At 44.3% G+C, this 20,710-nt stretch overlaps 1 protein-coding gene across 1 annotated transcript in view; it reads right to left on the reverse strand.

Moving 5' to 3' along the window:
- LOC140463157 (cadherin-22-like) overlaps positions 1 to 20,710 on the reverse strand; it is an 852,306-nt gene that overhangs the window by 449,854 nt on the left and 381,742 nt on the right. The window contains exon 4 of the mRNA XM_072556924.1: positions 8,984 to 9,103. Within this exon, the coding sequence (XP_072413025.1) occupies positions 8,984 to 9,103 (120 nt within the window). The remainder of the gene's footprint in view (positions 1 to 8,983; positions 9,104 to 20,710) is intronic.

The following is a 20,710-nucleotide window of genomic DNA, read 5'->3' on the forward strand; positions in this document are numbered from 1 at the left end:
TTGTTTTGACTTATGCAGCTTGATTAGGTTTACTATTTGCTGACTTTGCAGATGTACATGGCAGTAATTAATATCTAATTACATCCCATAGCAAAACACTCTTCTGGCAGTTTCACAATGCCAAATATTTAACATTGTATAAACCAAGAGACAATAATCAACTGAAAAAAAAAGACAAGGCAGGAGATACAACTTTTGGTTTCCATAAACTGCTATCGAAACAAAATTCAAAGTAAACATGCAGCTCAGTTCAATAATTAGGATTTAGTTTGTATGAAATATTAAAGAATGTTAAACATCACAAAAGAATGGCAATGTCACTTACTTACCAATTATCATGAGTTTAATTTTAAAGAATCAAGTATAACAGGACCTTGATCAAATTGGCCAATGGGACAAGGAGCGGCAGATGGAGTTTAATTTAGGTAAATATAAAGGTGCAGCATTTTGGAAAGGCTAATCAGGACAGGACTCGTATACTTGGTGGTAAGGTTCTGGGGAGTGTTACTGAACAAAGACCTTGGAGTGCAGGTTCACAGTTCCTTGAAAATGGACTCACAGGTAGAGAGAGGAGTGAAGGTGGCATCTGGTATGATGGCCTTTATTGGTCAGTGCGTTGAGTTGGGAGATCATGTTGGAAGATCCTAGAATGATAATGTCAGCTTGTATAAGGGGACATAGCTACAAATTGAGGGGTGACAGATTTAAGACAGATGTCAGAGGCAGGTTCTTTACTCAGAGAGTGGTAAGGGTGTGGAATGCCCTACCTGCCAATTTAGTTAACTCAGCCACATTAGGGAGATTTAAACAATCCTTGGATAAGCATATGGGTGATGATGGGATAGTGTAGGGGGATGGGCTTAGATTAGTTCGCAGGTCGGCACGACATCGAGGGCCAAAGGGCCTGTTCTGTGCTGTATTGTTCTATGTTGCAGCTGTACAGGACATTGGTTAGGCCACGTTTGGAATACTGCGTCCAATGTTGGTCTCCCTGCTATAGGAAAGATGTTGTAAAACTTGAAAGAGTTCAGAAAGGATTTACAAGGATGTTGCAAGGGTTGGATGGCTTGAGCTATTGGTAGAGGCTGAATAGGTTGGGGCTGTTTCCCTTGGAGTGTCGGAGGCTGAGGGTGACCTTATAGAGAGGCTTGGATAGAGCGAATAGACAAAGTCTTTAACCTGGGATGGGGGAGTTCAAAACTAGAGGGCATAGGTTTAAGGTGAGGGGGTAAGATTTATAAAAGACATAAGGGGTAACTTTTTAATGCAGACTATCGTGCATATATGGAATGAGCTGCCAGAGAAAGTGGTGGAGGCTGATATAATTACAACATTTAAAAGGCATCTGGATGGCTATGAGTAGGAAGGGTTTTCAGGGATATGGGACAAATGCTAGCAAATGGGATGAGACTAACTTAGGATATCTGGTTGGCATGGATGAGTTGGACTGAAGGGTCTGTTTCCGTGCTATAAAGTTCTATGACTCTACAAGTTAAAAATCAGGAAATTACAAGTAAGATGGGATTTTGCCTGGAAAAAGTTTATCACCAAAGTAATGAGACCTTTCAAGTAAGTAACATGAAGAGCAAAGTAAACAGTATATGTGGTTTAGCAGACAATTAGATATGTTTTTGGACATGGACATTGAAAAACCTGATGAGGAGATGGGTTGGTTAGCTGGGGGTGGGGGGTGGAGTAAGCTCATTTGAGCACAGGGATCACAACAGAATAGAGGGTGTGGTGAATGGGACATAATGCATGGCTTGCAGGCAGATCTTGCTCATTACTGCAGTGAAGGCAAAGTCAAAACCTTACTGAATTGATCCAAAAATCAACAGCCACCAGAGGGGAGGTAATCTTTAGCATGGATCAGGATCAACATACTACAATACTCGTCTCGGAAAATGATTGAGAGCCAGGTCAGAAGATGACTAAGTATGTACTGAGTAATAGTCTCACATTTATGCCAGTTGCTGGGCAAGGATTTGCATTCATAAGGACTGGGATAATTGCATTCTTGGCTCCATAACGATTACAGCAACACTTAATTTATTTGCTAATGGGTCATCGTAAGGATCTACCAGAGACGTCTGTGCATTTCAAAGTCCTCAGCCCACAAGTGCATCCAAATTGTTACTGATACAATCTCCATAAGAGCTTAAGATCTTGTTCCCCCTTACTGTAACTGCCAATGAATGATGGGATTAGGATTCTCAGCCATTGCTGGATTTCCACAGGTATAGGGTGTAACCAAGTAACCCATATAGCAATCACAACACTCTATCATCCAACCTTTGTCTCAGTAACAAAATCTATCCCACTTCCTTAACATTCAACTCATTTGGGAGCACAGCAACCAGATGTTGAAGGTCTGTGCTGCAGATCCAGGAAGCTGCAACAACTCAGACATCCCGAACTACTCACAGCTGCCAGACCCTTGGCCTATACAAGGATGGTTGCCGGGTAAGGAATGGTGCCCCCCCCTCCATTCATGGCTGATGGCAGCTCTAAAACATCCTCATACTTCCACTGAGGGGAGGTACAAAGCTGCCCCAAATTTCAGCCAGGACCATTGCAGAACCAAAAACCCCGTGAAGATAATGTTCCAATGCCCAGACTGGTCAGGCCGTATTCCCCGGACAAGGTAGTAACTGCATCATAGTTGTGTGCTGCACATTCTGCATTCTCAGTCACCATAGGCGTAATTTATTGGCTGACATGGAGGTACAGGAGCTTTCTTAAGGTACACATTCTCCTGACTTGTTCACCATAGACTTCGCCAAATTCAACAATGCCTCCAAAACAGCACCATGGAAATATGTCATTTACATATTGACTGCAGTAATTCAAAAGATTACTCCTTCTCATGTACAATTAGGGATGGACTGTGAATACCTGTCAATGTTTCCCACATTAAGTCAATAAGTCGAAAAAAGACACCTTCTGTAGTCACTGAGAACAATGTTGGGCACCATATCTTAGAAGGGTTGGATGAGCCTTAGAAAGAGTACAGCATAGATTTAACAGTGTTAGTGTGCAGTTTTGGGCCCCATATCTTAGGAAGGATGTACTGGTACTGGAGCGTATTCAGAGGAGGTTCACAAGAATGGTCCTAGGAATGAAAAGCTTAATACCTGAGGAATGTTTGAGGACTCTTGGTTTATACTCAATGGAGTTTAGAAGGATAAGAGGGGACCTAATTAAAATTTACAGAATACTGAATAGCCTGGACAAAGTGGATGTTGGGAAGATGTTTCCATTGGTGAGAGAGACTAGGACCTGAGGGCTCAGCCTTAGAGTAAAAGGAAGACTCTTTAGAACAGAGATAAGGAGAAACGTCTTCAGCCAGAGAGTGGTGAATCTATGGAATTCATTGTCACAGAAGGCTGTGGAAGCCTGGTCACTGAGTATATTTAAGACTGAGATAGATAGGTTCCTGATTCTAAAGGGGATGAAGGATTACAAGGATAAAACAGAAGATTGGGGTTGAGAAGCTTATCCACCATGATCGACTGGAGGACCAGACTCAATGGGCTGAATAGCCTAACTTCTGTTCCTACATCTTATGGCCTTACAATACCTAGATTTCAAAAGTTAACGAATGAGGAGAATTTCCAAAAGTTTGGGTTTCACTTCATGGAAATTAAAATGCAACACCAAGGCTGAAAGCTCAAGTTGAGAAAGTTCCTGACTCAGCAGATTCACTCGATACACATGACCCTTCTTTGAGCACTATTGCTTTTAGGAGGCAGGATCAAATTAGACCCATTGACGATCAAAGCAGAGGCAGGCAGTGCTGAAATACTGATGAGAAAAGACTTTTCCCAGTTCTCTAGCACTTCATCCCAATATACTAAAGACTGTTAGGTGCTTGTACCCACACCTCTTCCATTATTTTCTGCCTGTTCCATGGATCCCTTCCACCCTCCATACCAACTCACCTCATACGCAATATATAACCAATCAGACATGCAAAGTTTCAACTACAGAAGTTTTACCTCACTTCTCAGTTCTTAATTTTGTCAAAGTAAATGCACGTATATCAGGAAAAATGAATCAAAGAAAGAATACCTTATTTTAACCTCAAAGAGACAAAGCAAAACTTTCTTTCAGGTTGTGAAAATAAATCCCTGCTGAGATAATCCATCAGTGAATCTTGGCATTCATAATGTGAACTGTATCCGATAGCACGACAGCTCAGCACTGCTACCACACAGCACCAGGGACCCGGGTTCAATTCCAGCCTCGGGCAACTGTCTGCGCAGAGCTTGCACATTCACCCTGTGTCTGCTTGGGTTTCCTCCGTGTGCTCAGTTTCCTCCCACAGTCCAAAGATGTGCAGGTCAGGTGAATTGGCCAGCAGTTCACTGCCTTTTCCAGGGAATACTGTACAGTACTGTCTGACCAGTCTGGGCATTGGAACATCATCTTCAGGAGGTTTTTGTATCTGCAATGGCCCTGGTTGAAATATAGGGCAATTTTCTATCTCCCCTCAGTGGGAATATGATGGTGTTTTAGAGCTGTCATCAGCAATGAAGGACGGGGGCACCATTCCTTACCTGACAACCATTCTTGTATAGGTCAAGGGTGTTTGAAAGCGTTGGGCAGCTGTGGGTAGTCTGGGATGTCTGAGTTGTTGCAGTTTCCCGGAAATGCAGCACAGACCTTCAACGTCCCAAATGATCCCAAATGAGTTGAAAATTAAGGAAGTGGGATAGGCTTTTGTTACTGAGACAAAGGATCGATGATATAGTGTCCCGATTGCTATATGGGTTACCTGATTGTACCCTATACCTGTGGAAATCCAGCAAGGGCTGAGAATCCTAAGATGTCCATTGTGTTCAGGGGTTAGCAGGTGAGGTGCATTAGTCAGGGGTAAATGTCGAGTAATAGGGTAGGAGAATGGGTCTAGGTGTGTTACTCTCCAGAGGGTCAGTGTGGAGATGAAGGGCTGAAGAACCTGTTTCTCCAGCTGCCTTCCAGAGTCAGGGGAAGTACCTAAGTGCTGTTCAGGAAGTCTTGTTGTTTTTTCTTGACCACTGGTGTCTTCCAACAAAAGGTGTAATTAAAATCAGGAACTTAGTGGAGATCAATCAGAACCTTCAAATACTATGGGCATTGGGGTACTGATAGCTTTCATGTTCATATCACTTTAACCTAATAGGTAGCATGCTAATTAGCTATATAGGATGAGGGACTACATCTCCTTATTAGAGAGACAATCATTTCTATCCCTTGAGGGGCACCACATTGTAACAAGCATGGGCCAGGCACGAAAGCAGTTCCCAGCTCCCAGGTCTACATCAGTCTGAATGCACTAGGTCATCAAGCTGACCAAGCTAACCAGTCTCCCCCAAATAACTAAATGATACAAAAATATTGACATCTGTCTTAATGGATCAGTGGTAAATGCATCAATCAGCTTGGGGCTGAAGAAAGTCCCAGGTTCCATATCTGTTGTGGGCTGAGTTAGATGAACACAGGCAGAGAAATAACAGGCACTGAAAGATAAAATGGTTGGTTCAGGCATCCCTGGACTAAGGAGGGAAATCACCCAGATTCCTGTTTCTGATGGTTGCTGGTTTGTTGCTGTTTTTATCTCAATTAATATTTATTTCTTAGCCAACATCATTAAAAAGCAGATGATCTGGTCATGATCATTATCACATTCATGTTTGTGGGACCTATCTGCTTCTTTCCTTTGTTGCTTGATGCAAATAATTAAATGCTGCCTTTTTTATGATGTGAAATGCAACTCAATTTTTAGGAATAAACTGTAATTAGTGCTGTTTAGCACATTATTGTCGCGAAACCACAGATTTCACACCTCATTGAAGAACAGTGTTAACTGAGTAGGTGCTAATTTGGATCATTTCTTTTATTTTTGGCCTTGCAGTACTTGCAAATTTAGGTTCACTTTGAATTTGATTTGGCCGAACATTTATTGAAGTGTTTATCTCTGTATGTTATACTGATACTGCAATTCCACTGAACCACCCCTGTATATCTAACAGAATCAAAAGATTATCACATACCTTACAGTCTTCAAACACAGGTGTGGATTAAAAACAGAAAATGCTGGAAATACTCGGCAGGTCAGCAGCACCGGTAGAGAGAGAAACAATGTTTCAGGTCAAGTGAAGGTATTGACTGAAACATTTACTCTATTTCTCTCTCCACAGGTCTTACAACATTTTCTGGCTTTATTTCAGAGTTACAGTATCCACTGAATTCTATGATTCTTGAAGATACTGATTATGTCTTTCAACCTTCAAGGGTTGAAAGTGCTACAGACCATGGGCCAGAAATCATATCAACAGCAAATATTCTTCAGTATTACCAGAAGTGTGCAGACATTTTACAATGAACAACTTGTATAGTATCATTAAAATTGAAAAATAAATTTTCAACAAAAGCAATAGGCTAAAGGGGATATGAGGAGAGGTAAGAAAAAGTTTGATCCAGGAGGTCTACTTAATGTCCTGAGGGTTGGAACCTTTTTCATATTGCAAGTAATATATATGTATGGGCGGTACAGTGGCACAGTGGTTAGCACTGCTGCCTCACAGCGCCAGAGACCCGGGTTCAATTCCTGCCTCAGGCGACTGACTGTGTGGAGTTTGCACATCCTCCCAGTGTCTGCGTGGGTTTCCTCCGGGTGCTCCGGTTTCCTCCCACAATCCAAAAATGTGCAGGTTAGGTGAATTGGCCATGCTAAGTTGCCCGTAGTGTTAGGTGAAGGGGTAAATGTAGGAGAATGGGTCTGGGCGGGTTGTGCTTCGGCAGGTCGGTGTGGACCTTTTGGGCCAAAGGGCCTGTTTCCACACTGTAAGTAATCTAATGTATAAAAAAATATATACCGGCGGTTGTTCTTGAAGGGAGAGGTACCGAAAGGCTTGGCTAGGGAACTGCAGAGCTTGAAGTCAAAACAGCTAAAAATATACATGGCCTCTGTTTGTAAAACATAGGAGATAAATTACGAACAGATTCAGACCATGACAATATGACTTCAATATGTGTTAATTTTAGATTAAATTATCAAATTCTGGTTGCTTTCGGCAATTGCTTTTGATTTTCAGGTCTCTCCATAATCTGCTGGTGCCACACGGTTACTAGCCAGTAATTAACCATCAAAATTTCTCTAAAGTAGAACTCCAGCCCAGGGCAACAGTTTTCTTCCTCATTTAGTCTGGATCTTTCCAGCCAAGCTTGGAGCTGTTATACAGTTTTGGTTCTAAGTTTTTTTAGCTGAGCTGCAAGATTTGTTTTTGAATGTTTCGTCACCATGCTCAGTAACATCATCAGTGAGCCTTTGCTGAAGCGCTGGTGTTGTGTTCCACTTTCTAATTGGGTGTCTTGATCTGTTAAGGTGGGTGATATCATTTCTGGTTCTTTTTCGCAGAGGTTGATAAATGGGGTCCAAATCAATGTGTATATTGATGGAGTTCCAGTAAGAACCCCAGCCCTCTAGGAACTCCCAAGCGTTTAGCTTGTCCGAGGATGGATATGTTGTCCCAGTCGAAGTGGTTATACTGTTATAGGATTAACCCAAAGCCAAGTGGAGTCTCAGGCTGAGGTAAGAAGTTAAATCACTGAAACCTGAGAGTGCATTAACAATGGATAGTTGGTCTAATCCTTGTTATGCAATGACAATTTTATCTACCAGCAATGGTAAATGCCAGATATTAAATGCATTGAAATATTTGAAATGGGATTCGTATTTATCAATGACATGCAGCAAGCTAGGTGATATTTTCAAATTACAATGAGTGATATGCCATCCTTATGAATAATGCTGGATATTTAAGCAATCCAATAGTTACTTGTTGTCATAACAGTCACAATCCAATATTATAAAGTATCAATCTGATAGTGTACAGTGAAGATTCATATTCAGGGAAGGTGTAAATGCTTATAACTCTGCAACAACTTATGGTAAAATGGTTTAAGCTTAGTCAGTCTTGCATTGAATTAATAAACTGTAGATGAGCTTTTATTAAAATAAATCAAAATTACAAAATACACGTGTGAATCCTTTAGTCCTGAATACCATTGGGAAATGAATATTCCTCCAATTTTTTTTAATGTGATTTGAGTTCACCACATCTCAGCACAAGGTAAATCATCCCAAATTTCTGTAAACAAAATGGCTGCTCAATTGAAATAAATCTGGACATCGCAGCATTTGCGAGGGGCAGTATTTAAAATCTGGAGGCAAACATGCTTGATTGATTTTCGTTGCTAATGAGGTGAGGTGCTTCATTGATGTACGAAAGGAAATGGGTTAATGATTTCATAGAAAGAGGCTGAATGCTGCTTGTCTCATTCCACAATTCTCAGGGAAAAGAGGAAGAAAGTGTAAGGGACAGGAAAGAGAGTGCTACGGAAAGAAAGATAGATCAGAAAAGAGGGAAAGAGGCCAAGGGTAAAGACGAAAAACAGTTGGGTGAAAAAAAGGGAAAGTAATTTGGGTCGAAAGAAGAGAGATTGCCAGAGAATGAAGAGAAAGGAAGAATGAGAGGCGGGAGAGATAGACAGCAGTAAGATGAATGTGCACACAATAGAAATTAAGTTTAAAAGGAAAATAATTGAGAATTGGAGATGAAGAAACAAAAAAAAAAAGAGGTTAGGTAGGGGAGAATAAATAATAAGTAAGATTGAGAGAAGATAGAGTAAAATACAAGAAGAAAGAATGATGGGTATAGTCAAAAAGAATAAATTATCGAAGATACACTGGAAGCATTTTAGAAAAAGATTGTGACCCAATGTGAAATTATGTCAACATGCTGACAAATGTAATGTGTGGAGATTGAAACATGTCTTCGGCCTTTTATAATAGACTGTGGTAACAGAAGAGTGAAGATAAATGCTCCTGAGGTCAAGATAGCATTGGTGTGCTTGCTGAAGTCTGCCTGATGCATATCCTGGTATTTTCTTCTGAGAAGGAAAACTGTATTCAGGACAAGGTTCAGCTCCTACCTACCAGTCTTGAGGTCCACTGTGAACTGGTCTTGTTCCTCCACCAGCGTGTATAATAACCTTGCGCTGCTGCCATATGTTGGATCATCAGCATCTGAAGCAGTCACCTGCATCACGGAGGTCCCTGAAGACAAACAGACAATTGGGGTAAATTTCTGAGCTGAGCATGACACATTTATTTCACAAAATAAAGGCAAGAAAATAACGTTCCATGACAAAAGATCTGTTGAAGCAGGAGCAGTGAAGCAGAAAGCATGGCTAATGATGTGTAGAAGCATCACCTATGTCTAGAGTTTTGAAGGTACAAATTAACATCAACACATACACCCAGGGTGCTTTTGCAAATGTTAAACTCAATTCAATAAATTTCAGCCTGTTATCAGAGACAGCCATTGCTGCTCCAAGCCAGTTTTCCAAGATTTAATTGGCTCCCTACTGGTTAATCAAAACTTAGTTGAAAAATTACCAGTAATTGAAAAAAGGAATAACAAAGGGATGCTGAAGTTACTAGGTATTTAAAAAGAGATGAATAGGTAATTAAGTATAAAAGCAATAAACTAAAAGCAGCCTTCTCTGTAGGTCCAACAAAGTGTCCAATCTTCTCATTGGTAGAATGCTTGAGAAGATCCCAATCAACTGCACCCTGGAGATTTGCCAAACCATCATGGCATGAGGTAAATTGGCCCAACAACTACAATGAGTCCACACACTTACCTCCATTGCCACTCGATGTCAACAAATAATTTGTGATAATTTTTAAAAGAAACTACTAAAGTCAACACTGATACGATTTGTCCTCAAAGCCATTGACCCACAATGGAGTGGAAAATTGAGTGGACTATTTTTGTTCCACTCAAGCTCCTGAGCCAAAAGTCACAGATAACCAGAGATTTCAATATCTATCATGGTCCTGTTTATCATAATTTCAGGTAGATGTCCTCCATTCTAAACCGATTATCCAAGCCCCCTCACTCCACATGGAGACTGTTCCAGTAACTTATACTATTATTACAAGATCTCCTCTTCCTTACTCATGCTTCAAACAGTGTCTTTGTCAATCCTGTCACAGATGTAGAATGAAATAAGAATTTTCCTCACTCTTATCACCTGAGACAATAGAATTGCCAAGTTTCAAGCTATTGCTACCAACCTCTAGGTAGGTGGCTATGGCTTATTAACAAGAGACTGTTAATTTAGAGACTTAGGTCTGGGAACCTGGGTTTAAACTCAGCAATGGTAAATAGTAGAATTTGAATTCAATAAAAGTCTGCATTTAGGAATCTAATGATGACCATGAAACCATTGCCAATTGTTTGGGAAAAAAAAAATCTGGTTCACTAACTGAGAGCAGGAAACTGCCATCCTTACCCGACCTGGTTTACATGTGACTCCAAACCAACAGCAATGTGATTAATTCTGAATTGCTGTCTGGGCAATTAGGGATAGGCAATAAATGTTGACCTGATGTCCTTGTCCCATGAATGAGTAAATAACAACCTCTGTCGGGCCATTAAGCAACCCATCAGACTTCCCTCCAAGCCTACTATAAATCTGTTGTGGTTCTGTTCGCCGAGCTGGGAATTTGTGTTGTAGACGTTTCATCCCCTGTCTAGGTGACATCCTCAGTGCTTGGGAGCCTCCTGTGAAGCGCTTCTGTGATCTTTCCTCCGGCATTTGTAGTGGCTTGAATCTGCCGCTTCCGGTTGTCAGTTCCAGCTGTCCGCTGCAGTGGTAGGTATATAGGGTTCAGGTCAATGTGCTTATTGATTGAATCTGTCGATGAGTGCCAAGCTTCTAGGAATTCCCTGGCTGTTCTCTGTTTGGCTTGGCCTACAATAGTAGTGAGTCAGGCAGCATCCAAGGAACAGGTGAATCAACGTTTCGGGCAGATTCTTGAAGAAGGGCTTATGCCCGAAACGTCGATTTTCCTGTTCCTTGGATGCTGCCTGACCTGCTGCGCTTTTCCAGCAACACATTTTCAGCTCTGATCTCCAGCATCTGCAGTCCTCACTTTCTCCCCTATAATAGTAGTGCTGTCCCAGTCGAACTCATGTTGCTTGTCCTCTGCGTGTGTGGATACTAAGGATAGCTGGTCGTGTCGTTTCGTGGCTAGTTGGTGTTCATGGATACGGATCGTTAGCTGTCTTCCTGTTTGTCCTATGTAGAGTTTTGTGCAGTCCTTGCATGGGATTTTGTACACTACATTGGTTTTGCTCATGCTGGGTATCGGGTCCTTTGTCCTGGTGAGTTGTTGTCTGAGTGTGGCTGTTGGTTTGTGTGCTGTTATGAATCCCAGCATGAGCAAAACCAATGTCGTGTACAAAATCCCATGCAAGGACTGCACAAAACACTACATAGGACAAACAGGAAGACAGCTAACGATCCGTATACACGAACACCAACTAGCCACAAAACGACATGACCAGCTATCCTTAGTATCCACACACGCAGAGGACAAGCAACATGAGTTCGACTGGGACAACACTATTATTATAGGCCAAGCCAAACAGAGAACAGCCAGGGAATTCCTAGAAGCTTGGCACTCATCGACAGATTCAATCAATAAGCACATCGACCTGGACCCAACATACCGACCACTGCAGTGGACAGCTGGAACTGACAACCGGAAGCGGCAGATTCAAACCACTACAAATGCCGGAGGAAAGATCACAGAAGCGCTTCACAGGAGGCTCCCAAGCACTGAGGATGTCACCTAGACAGGGACGAAATGTCTGCAACACAAATTCCCAGCTTGGCGAACAGAACCACAACAACAAGCACCCGAGCTACAAATCTTCTCACAAACTTTGAACTACTATGAATCTAACTGGAAAAACAAACAGAAGAATTGAGCACAATTCAGAGATGGTAATGAGCAAAAGGCCACATGTGGAGAATGATGTACAATTATCATCAGTCTACCACAGCAAAAAATATACAGGAGCCACTGAAAAGCTTGGCAACAAAGTTAAGACTTAATTTGGCACTGGCCAACAAGTCTATATTTCTTTGATTTTTCTATAATAATGATCAGTCAGATTTCTGCTAATTAACATTTTCTAAATTGCAGTCCTTGCTTCCAAATTGGAAGGTTTTCCTATCAGATTGAATGAATTAGAATCGTTAAGGGAACATTCTTGAACCAGTGACAGCCCCAGAGATGATGGCACATTGATAACTAATCAGGAGAGAGTGCTCCAGTTGATCCTCAGCATTGACGAGAATCAAGCCAAACATCGATACCAAATCTTCCTTAAATTTAACACCTACCATCCTCTCACAGTTGAAGAATCAAAAATCCTCCATGTTGAACAGCACTTAGATGAAGCACTGACGGTAACAAGGTCTCCAAATGTATTCTGGGTGGGGGACTTTAATATTCATCATCTGGAGTGTGTCATTAGCAAGCTGACTGAGGCTAAAAGGGCATAGACTGGGTATGTGAAAAATGGTGAGGCTACCAATTTGGGAGAAACATCTACTAAACCTTGACCTCACCAGTCTGTCTATCACAGCATTGGCAGGAATGATTATCGGGCAGTCCTTTTGGAAATAAAGTCTGCCCTCCCACAGAGATAATCTCTTCATGTCACATGGAGCCACCACTGTGCTGTATGGGACACATTCAGGACAGATCTACAAGCTCAAAACTGACCATCCATGACACATAATTACTCATAATCATAGAATTTCATCACAGGTACATTGTCGCTCATAGAATTGTATTTAAACACAAGCTGTAACCTCAAGGCTTGACATATACCTCACTATACCCTCATTGAACCAGAATTGATTACCTGATTTGACAATGCATGTAGGAGAGCTCGCAGGACAGACACCAAGCATACTGAAAAATGATGTGTCAACCAGTAAAACTACAACTTACAACAGCATGAATACTATACAGCAGAAGTGACATTCTACAGACAATATTTAGTGATCTCACAACAATGGATAGGATCCAAATGCTGCACACCAACTCCATCCAGGCATGAATGATGGTGGACATTGACACTACTGAAATGGAGGCATCTTCATCCTCCATGAGAGGGGAGGAGAACCCTTCCAGGTGAAAAATACAAGGGGTCACATGGTGGGAATTCTCAGGTGAGTAGCTCACCTGCCTGATGTTCCAAAGCCTGCCATGCACCAATTGCAAGCCTGACAGAATTCTCCTCCCTTCCCTGGTTGAACACAGCTCCAATAACTCAGAAACTGCATGACAATAATAGATGGACAAAGCTGCCCACATTGAACACCGTCCACCACTTTAATCGTTCACTGACCCAATCACTGGCACACAATGACAATAGTGTGTACCATGATCAAGACGCACTGCAGCAACACATCAAGACCCTTTCGAAAACTCCTTTCAAAACAATGAACACAACATCGCAATGAACAAGTGTAGCAGATTCACAGGAGCACTACCACCGACAAATTCCTTTCCAAGATTCACAACACCCTAATGTGAAACAGCATTACTTCACCATTGTTAATACAACATCTGCAGACGTTCCACCTAACAGCACGGTGTTATCACCATTTCATTATATATTCAAGTATGTTGAACCCACCCTACTTACAAGCCCAGTAAAAGAGTAGTAATTCTGTAGAAGTTGCAAGGCCATCAAGCTGACCTTGTGTGCCACTCCCACGAACTACATTTTAACAAAACAAAACCTCAGCCACTGGTAACAGCACGAAGAAAAGAAATTATCATGATAAAAAAGCAAAGCAGAATCTCCACACATACACATACCCTGAAAGTCTTGCTACCATAAATCATTGATACATTTGAAAAATTCAGGGAACATGATGATAGTACCAAACTTCCTTGAATGAATTGGAAAGCCACAGATGTTCGATCTGAATATTGAGCTTTTAAACAAAGGCTAGAACTATGCATTTTAGGTTTAATCAGAACAACAGGTAGTGAAGGTACAAGTAGCTCCTGGAGACAAGTAGTTGGAGAGTTTGAGCGATAGGGAGAGGCTGGGGCTGTTTTCCCTGGAGTGTCAGAGGCTGAGAGGTGACCTGATAGAAGTTTATAAAATCACGAGGGGCTGGGAGACGGTAGATAGACAAGGTCTTTTCCCTGGGGTGGGGGAGTCCAGAATCAGAGGGCATAGGTTCAGGGTGAGAGGGAAAAGATATAAAAGGGACCGAAAGGGCAACCTTTTCACGCAGAGGGTGGTGCGTGTATGGAATGAGCTGCCAGAGGAAGTGGTAGAGGCTGGTACAATTGCAACAGTTAAAAGGGATCTGGATGGGTACATGAATAGGAAACGTTTAGAGGGATATGGGCCAAGTGCTCGCAAATGGGACAAGATTAGTTTAGGGATAGCTGGTCGGCATGGATGAGTTGGACCCAAGGGTCTGTTTCTATGACTCTAGTTACAGCAGAGTCTGAAGAGGACCAGAGTGACCCTGCTTCGCAATGGGAAATGCTCAAAGAATCACTTTGGGTAAAAGTGAACCTTACAATTCACTGTCTACAGTTGAATACTCATAGGCAGCAGCTGTAATGATAAATTGATCAATTTGTCAGTAGGTGCTTTGACAAGGGTGATGACTGATCTTGCAGAGGCGGAGCGGATAGTGCAGCTGGTTACAGCTTCAAAACTGATCAAAACTACCCAAAAGTATCTCTTGAAGAACAAAGAAAAGTCATGCATTAGCATACTGCTAAAGGGTGGCAAAAAAATATTTATTTGGACACCAACTTTTGGAAGGATGAGATTCAGTTACCAGAACAGCGACAGTAGTCAGCTTACAGCAAGATTGCTTTTTAATTTCAAATATACTTTATTCATAAAATTATTTTGATATCTACACAATTGGTCATGCCATTCTTATGCACACATTGCATTCCTTTACATACAGAGATCGGAATTAATCATTCGTATATACAGGTCTGTACATTGACCATCCAGGTACTTAGCTGAGGCATCAGCGGGGCCCAATTTCAGAGTGGGCCCCTGTTCTTCTTAATAAGGCAGACCTTACACGGTGGTCTTTCCCCACCGTGCCTTGGGGGCAGCTGCCCCAAGTTTCAACATGTCCCTCAACACGTAGTCCTGGACCTTGGAATATGCCAGGCTGCAACACTCAGTCGGGGTCAACTCCTTCAGCTGGAAGATCAACAGGTTTCAAAGAGTGTCTTTGACCGAGTTGATGATTCTCCAGGTACAGTTGATGTTCATCTCGGCGTGCTTCCCAGGGAACAGACCGTAGAGCACAGAGTCCCGCATCACGGAGCTGCTCGGGACGAACCTCAACAAACACCACTGCATTCCTCTCCAGACTTCCTTTGCATAGGCACATTCCAGAAGGACGTGTGTGACAGTCTCGTCCCCCCCACAGCCGCTTCGAGGGCAGCGTGAGATGCGGCACAGAGTCCAGGCGTGCATGAAGGATCTCACAGGCAGAGCCCTTCTCACCAGCAGCCAAGCAATGTCTTGGGGATTGTTGGAAAGTTCTGGCAATGAGGCAATGAGGACTCGAGGACCTTGGTCAGCTCATCCAGAGATAGCGGCTGGTCCAGCCTCTCCCGTGTTCTGTCGTCTAAGACCTCCGTGATAGAGGACAGGAACGACTGGGAGGCTGCACTGTCGGTCGGCTTCGCGTCATACAGACTGGCATAGAAGGAGTTGCTGATCCTCATGATGTCAGCCTGAGATGATGTTATCGAGCCATCTTCTTCCTTCAGGCTGCAGAGCACGGAGCTCTCTTTATGCACCTTCTGGAAGAAGAAATGTGAGCACGTCTCGTCCTGCTCCACCAAGCAGACCCTGGACTGGAAGGTTATCTTGGAGGCCTCTGAGGCAAAGAGCGAGGCTTGCTGGCCCTTCACCTCCTGGAGGTCCTCCGTGACATCGACCCCCATCGTCTGCAGCAGGAGCAGGTTCTGCATACTTTCCTGGAGTTGGGACAGTTTTCCCCGCCTCTCTCTCGCCTCCTGAACACCTTTGAGGATGAAGAACCTCTTGATGTTCCCTTTTACTGTTTCCTACTAGTCCGCTGGAGACTCAAAGAGGGGCTTCACGGTTCTCCAACCTGCGTAGTCCCTCTTGAGCTCCTCAATGTTTTCCGGGGTCAACAGCTTGGTGTTCAGCTTCCACGTTCCCTAACCAGCCCACTGCTCGTCCTGTAGGTGACAGTTAGCCAGCAGGAGGCAGTGGTCAGAGAAGAACACCAGCTTGACGTTGGTGGATCTGACCGAGAGCGTTCGGGACACCAACAGGTAATTGAACCTCGAGCGGATAGACCCGTCTGCCCGTGACCAGGTGTATCTACGCTGTGGTCCGTCTGCAGGGGTGCTGAAGACGTCGTGCATCTTTGACCGTTTCCATCAGGACTCTGGACGTGGCGTCCAGTTTATTGTCCCCCCTGCTAGATCGTCCATCTGCATCAATGAAACAGTTGAAGTCTCCAGCCAGAATGACCGACCTGGATGTAGCCACCAACAGTGGAAGCTGCTGCAGGACGGCCAACCGTTCACTCTTACCCACTGGGGCGTACACATTAATCAGTCTCAGGGGAGCGATTCTGTACATGACATCAGCGATGAGGAGGTGCCCGCCCACCACCTCCTTAACTTCAGAAATAGTGAAGTTGCCTCCTCGCAACAGAATACCCAGGCCGGAGGCACGGCTAGCATTGTACCCCGACCGAACTGACGGATGGGCCCACAAACTCGACCATCTTCTGTCACTGCTGAGGTGCGGTATCCCACACTCCTGCAGAAACATGACATCGGCTTTAACGTTGGCCAGGAAGGCCAGCTTAGAGACACATCGCATAGCAGACTTAATGCTACGCACATTAATAATGGCAATTTTTATCCCCATTTTAACAGCTTATCAGGTTACCAGTGTCCATTTGCTGCTGGTCCTGCCTCTCGGAGGTAGCTATCTGCATTCCTGTGGTGAACGCGAACTGCTGCACACTCACAGGGCTGAGGTCGCTGTCCGGCTCCAGGCTGTTAGCATTTCCCTGCTCTGGTGTCTTCAGGTCGGGATCAGGGTTCGCACAGTCCCATTCTCTGTCTGACAGTGGGGCTGTCCGAGGATCGCTGCTCCCAGTGACCTGGAGCTGTGGGGTGGTGGGTACCTCCTGGTTCTCACCGGGTGGGGGGTGGTCTTTACCAGCCCCCTCAGGGTTTGTCATTTCCTGTTTGGGCGGGTGCTGCCCTCCTTTCTCCCCGCAGCACTCTGTCTCTTCCTCTGGTGATGACCCTCCTCACGCCCATCCTCACCATCTGAGGAGCTGGTTGTATCCTCCTCATGCAGGTGTCATTTCCTCCTTCGCTGGGTGGCTTTGGGGACCTGGCCAGGTTTCCTCTTCCTGGTTTTTTTACAGGAATCCACTCCTCTGCCTCCTTGGTTTGCTCCTCCTCCATTTCCTCTGTCTGTCCTGTAGGAGCTTGGATTGGCTGCTACACTTCCCCGCTGGCTGCCGTCTGCTCTGCTCCATCCTTCTGGGTGCCCCCAGACGTTGTTCCCCTGCTGGTTTGTGGTACCTTGCTGGCCCTTTGTGGTCCACAGCTCGCGTTGCCGCCTCTGGCCATCTGTGTGTAGGTGGCGGCTCCTCGTCTCGGGCAGGCCTTGTACACGTGGCCCGCCTCTCCGCACAGATTGTAGTTATTGGCCTCTTTGCATTCCTTGGTTGGGTGACCCTCCTTCTTGCAGTTCCGACAAATAGTGACCTTACAGTCTGCCACCATGTGGCCTGACCTCCCGCAGGTTCGGCACACTTTCAGCTGCCCTGCGTACGTCAGGCACCCTCTGCTCCCTCCGAATGCAAAGCTGGAGGGTGAGTGGAGAATGTTCCCACTGGCATCGACCCTCAGAGTTATCCTGACCTGTTGTTTGCTGGTCCAGATCCCGAAAGGGTCAACCACATCGATGCTTTCTCCCTCAACCTGGACATACCTTCTCAGGAAGGTCAGGACTTTAGCTGCTGGGACGTGGAGGTTGTACATATGAATCGTAACCACCCAAGTCAGCATGCAGCAAGATGTCTGGGGAATTTGGTCTGCTGTTTTGTTTATTCATTTCTTGGGATGTGGGTGCTTCCGGTTGGGCCTGTCCTGAATTGCCCTTAAGGTGGTAGTGAGCTGCCTCTTGAAGTGCTGCAGGGCATCTGGGAGAGAATTCCAGGATTTTGACCCAACGACAATGAAAGAACAGCAATATATGTCAAAGTCAGAATGATGAGGGCAATATTCAGGTGGTAGTTCCTCATGTATCTGCTGCCCATGTCCTTCTAGATGGTAAAGGCAATGGGTTCAGAAGATGCTGATTAAGGAGAACCTCTTGCAGGATTCTGCAATGAATTTCTGCAGTGTACTGCTGCTACTGAGTGTAGATACAACAACACTTAACAGGGTTGATTACATCCAAGCAACCCAACGGATTGACCCTTTCCACCACTAACTGTCAGTAATTAGTCATGAACTCTCTACTGAGAGTTAGTGGTGGAAGGAGTGAATGTTTGTGGATATGGTGCCAATCAAGTGGACTACCTTATCCTGGATAATGTTGGAACTACACCCATCCAGGCAAGTAGGGAGTATTCCACTACACTCCTGACTTAGGCCTTATACAAGGTTGACATGTTTTAGTTATTCACTGTAAGAAATCCAACCTCCAACCTGCTCTGTATATGCCAAGTCAAGTTGTATTTCTGGTCAATGGTAACCTGAAGGATGTTAATATTAGAGGATTCAATGTTAGTTGTGCTATTCAAGGCCAAGGAGCAATGATTAAATTCTCTCTCTTGTTGGAGATGGTCATTGCCTGGCATTTTGTGGTATAAATGTCCCTTGTTACTGTTCAACACAAGCCTCGATATTATGGAGGTCTTGCTTCATTTGGAATAGACTGCTTCAGTATGAGAGTTGCAAATACTGCTGAACATTGTCTAATCGTCAGCTAATATCCTCACTCGTGTCCTTATGATGGAGGGAAGGTCATTGATGAAGCAGCCGAAGTTGTTTGGGCCTCACATACAACCTTGAGGAACTCCCACAGAGATGTCCTGGAGCTGAGATGGCTGGCCTCCAACAATCACAACCATCTTCCTTTTTGCCAGCAATACTTTTCTCGATTTCCACTGACTCCAGTTCTGCTCGGGCTCCCTGACACCACACTCAGTCAAATGCCACCTTGATGTCAAGTGCTGTCACTCTCACCTCTCCTCTGGAAGTCAACTCTTTTGTCCAGGTTTGATCCAAGCCTGTAATGAGGCCAGGAACAGAATCTGCAGTCATTGTTTTTACCTAGGAACAGAATGGCCCTGGTGGAACCCAAACTGGTTGTCACTGAGCAGGCGAAGTGTTGCTTGATAGCACTATTGATGACACCTTTGAGCACTTTACTGAAGATTGAGAGTAGACTGCTGGGGGATAACTGGCTGGCTAGGATCTTTCCTGCTCTTTGTGTACAGGATATACTTGGACAACTTTCAATATTGTTGGGTAGATGCCTGTGTTGGAATTGTACTTGAATACAGGTCTGCTTCAGGGCCCGGCTCTTGAGACAGCTTGGCTAAGGGAGCAGCAAGTTCTAAGATTTTCCTGACTGTTGCTGGAATGTTGTCGGGGCCCACAATCTTTTCAGTATCCAGTACTTCCAGCTGCTTCTTAATATTACATAGAGTAAGTCGAATTGACAAAGGACTGGCATCTATGATGCTCAGGACGTCTGGAAGAGGCTAAGATTAATCGTCCACTTGACCTTTCTGGCTACCTGATGAAGGAGCACTGCTCTGAAAGCTTGTACTTCCAAGTAACCTGTTGGATCACAACCTGGTGTTGTGTGATTTTTTTTTAAACTTTCAGGCTGAAGATTGTGGTGAATGCTTCAGCCTTATCTTTCGCACTCAGGCACTAGGCTCGGCCTTCATCGAAAGTGGGGATATTTGTATTGTCACCCACCGTCGATCCTCGTCTGCCCCCCCCACCCCGTCGTCCCTTGTCCATCTGTCATACCTCATCCTTCCATTCCCCCATCATCCCTCATCAGTCCCCTCCACCCCCTCTTCCCTCATCTATCCACGCCCACCCCCACCCTGCGATTGTCCCCCCGCTGGCTGTCCCTCATCCATCCATTTGCACCCCCCCCACCCCTCCACCCAGTCCTCCCTCACTCTCCCCCACCAGGCAATTGTTAATTGTCCACTTTCATGCACGACCAGATGTGACAATGCTGCAGAGCTTAAATCTGATTCATTGTTTTTGTATAATCGCTTACCTCTGTCAATCATTTGCTGCTTATGCTGTTTGGCACACAAGTCGTCTTTTTTGGTAGCTTTTTCAGGTTGACATCTCCTTGCTGGTGATACTGGGTGCTACTTCTGGCATGCCCTTCTGCATTCGCCATTGAACCAGGGTTAAAACCCTGGCTTGATTTTAATGGTAGACTGGGGGATATGCCATGTCATGAGATTGCAGATTGCGTTGGAGTACGATTCTGCTATTGTTGATGCCCAACAGCACCTTATGAACGCCAATTTTTGCATTGTTAGATGTGTTCAAAGTCTGTCCCGTTTAGCATGGCAGTGGTGCCACACAATGATGGAGGTTATTTCCAATACAAAGACGAGATTTTAACTCCACAAGGATTGTGCAGTGGATGCTCTTATTGATACTGTCATGGATGTGTCTGCAGCCAGCTGAATGGTAAGGATGAGGTCAAGTATGGGTTTCCCTCTTGTTGATTTCCTC

This window comes from Chiloscyllium punctatum, chromosome 37 (assembly GCF_047496795.1).
Source record: "Chiloscyllium punctatum isolate Juve2018m chromosome 37, sChiPun1.3, whole genome shotgun sequence".
Classification (NCBI taxonomy): domain Eukaryota; kingdom Metazoa; phylum Chordata; class Chondrichthyes; order Orectolobiformes; family Hemiscylliidae; genus Chiloscyllium; species Chiloscyllium punctatum.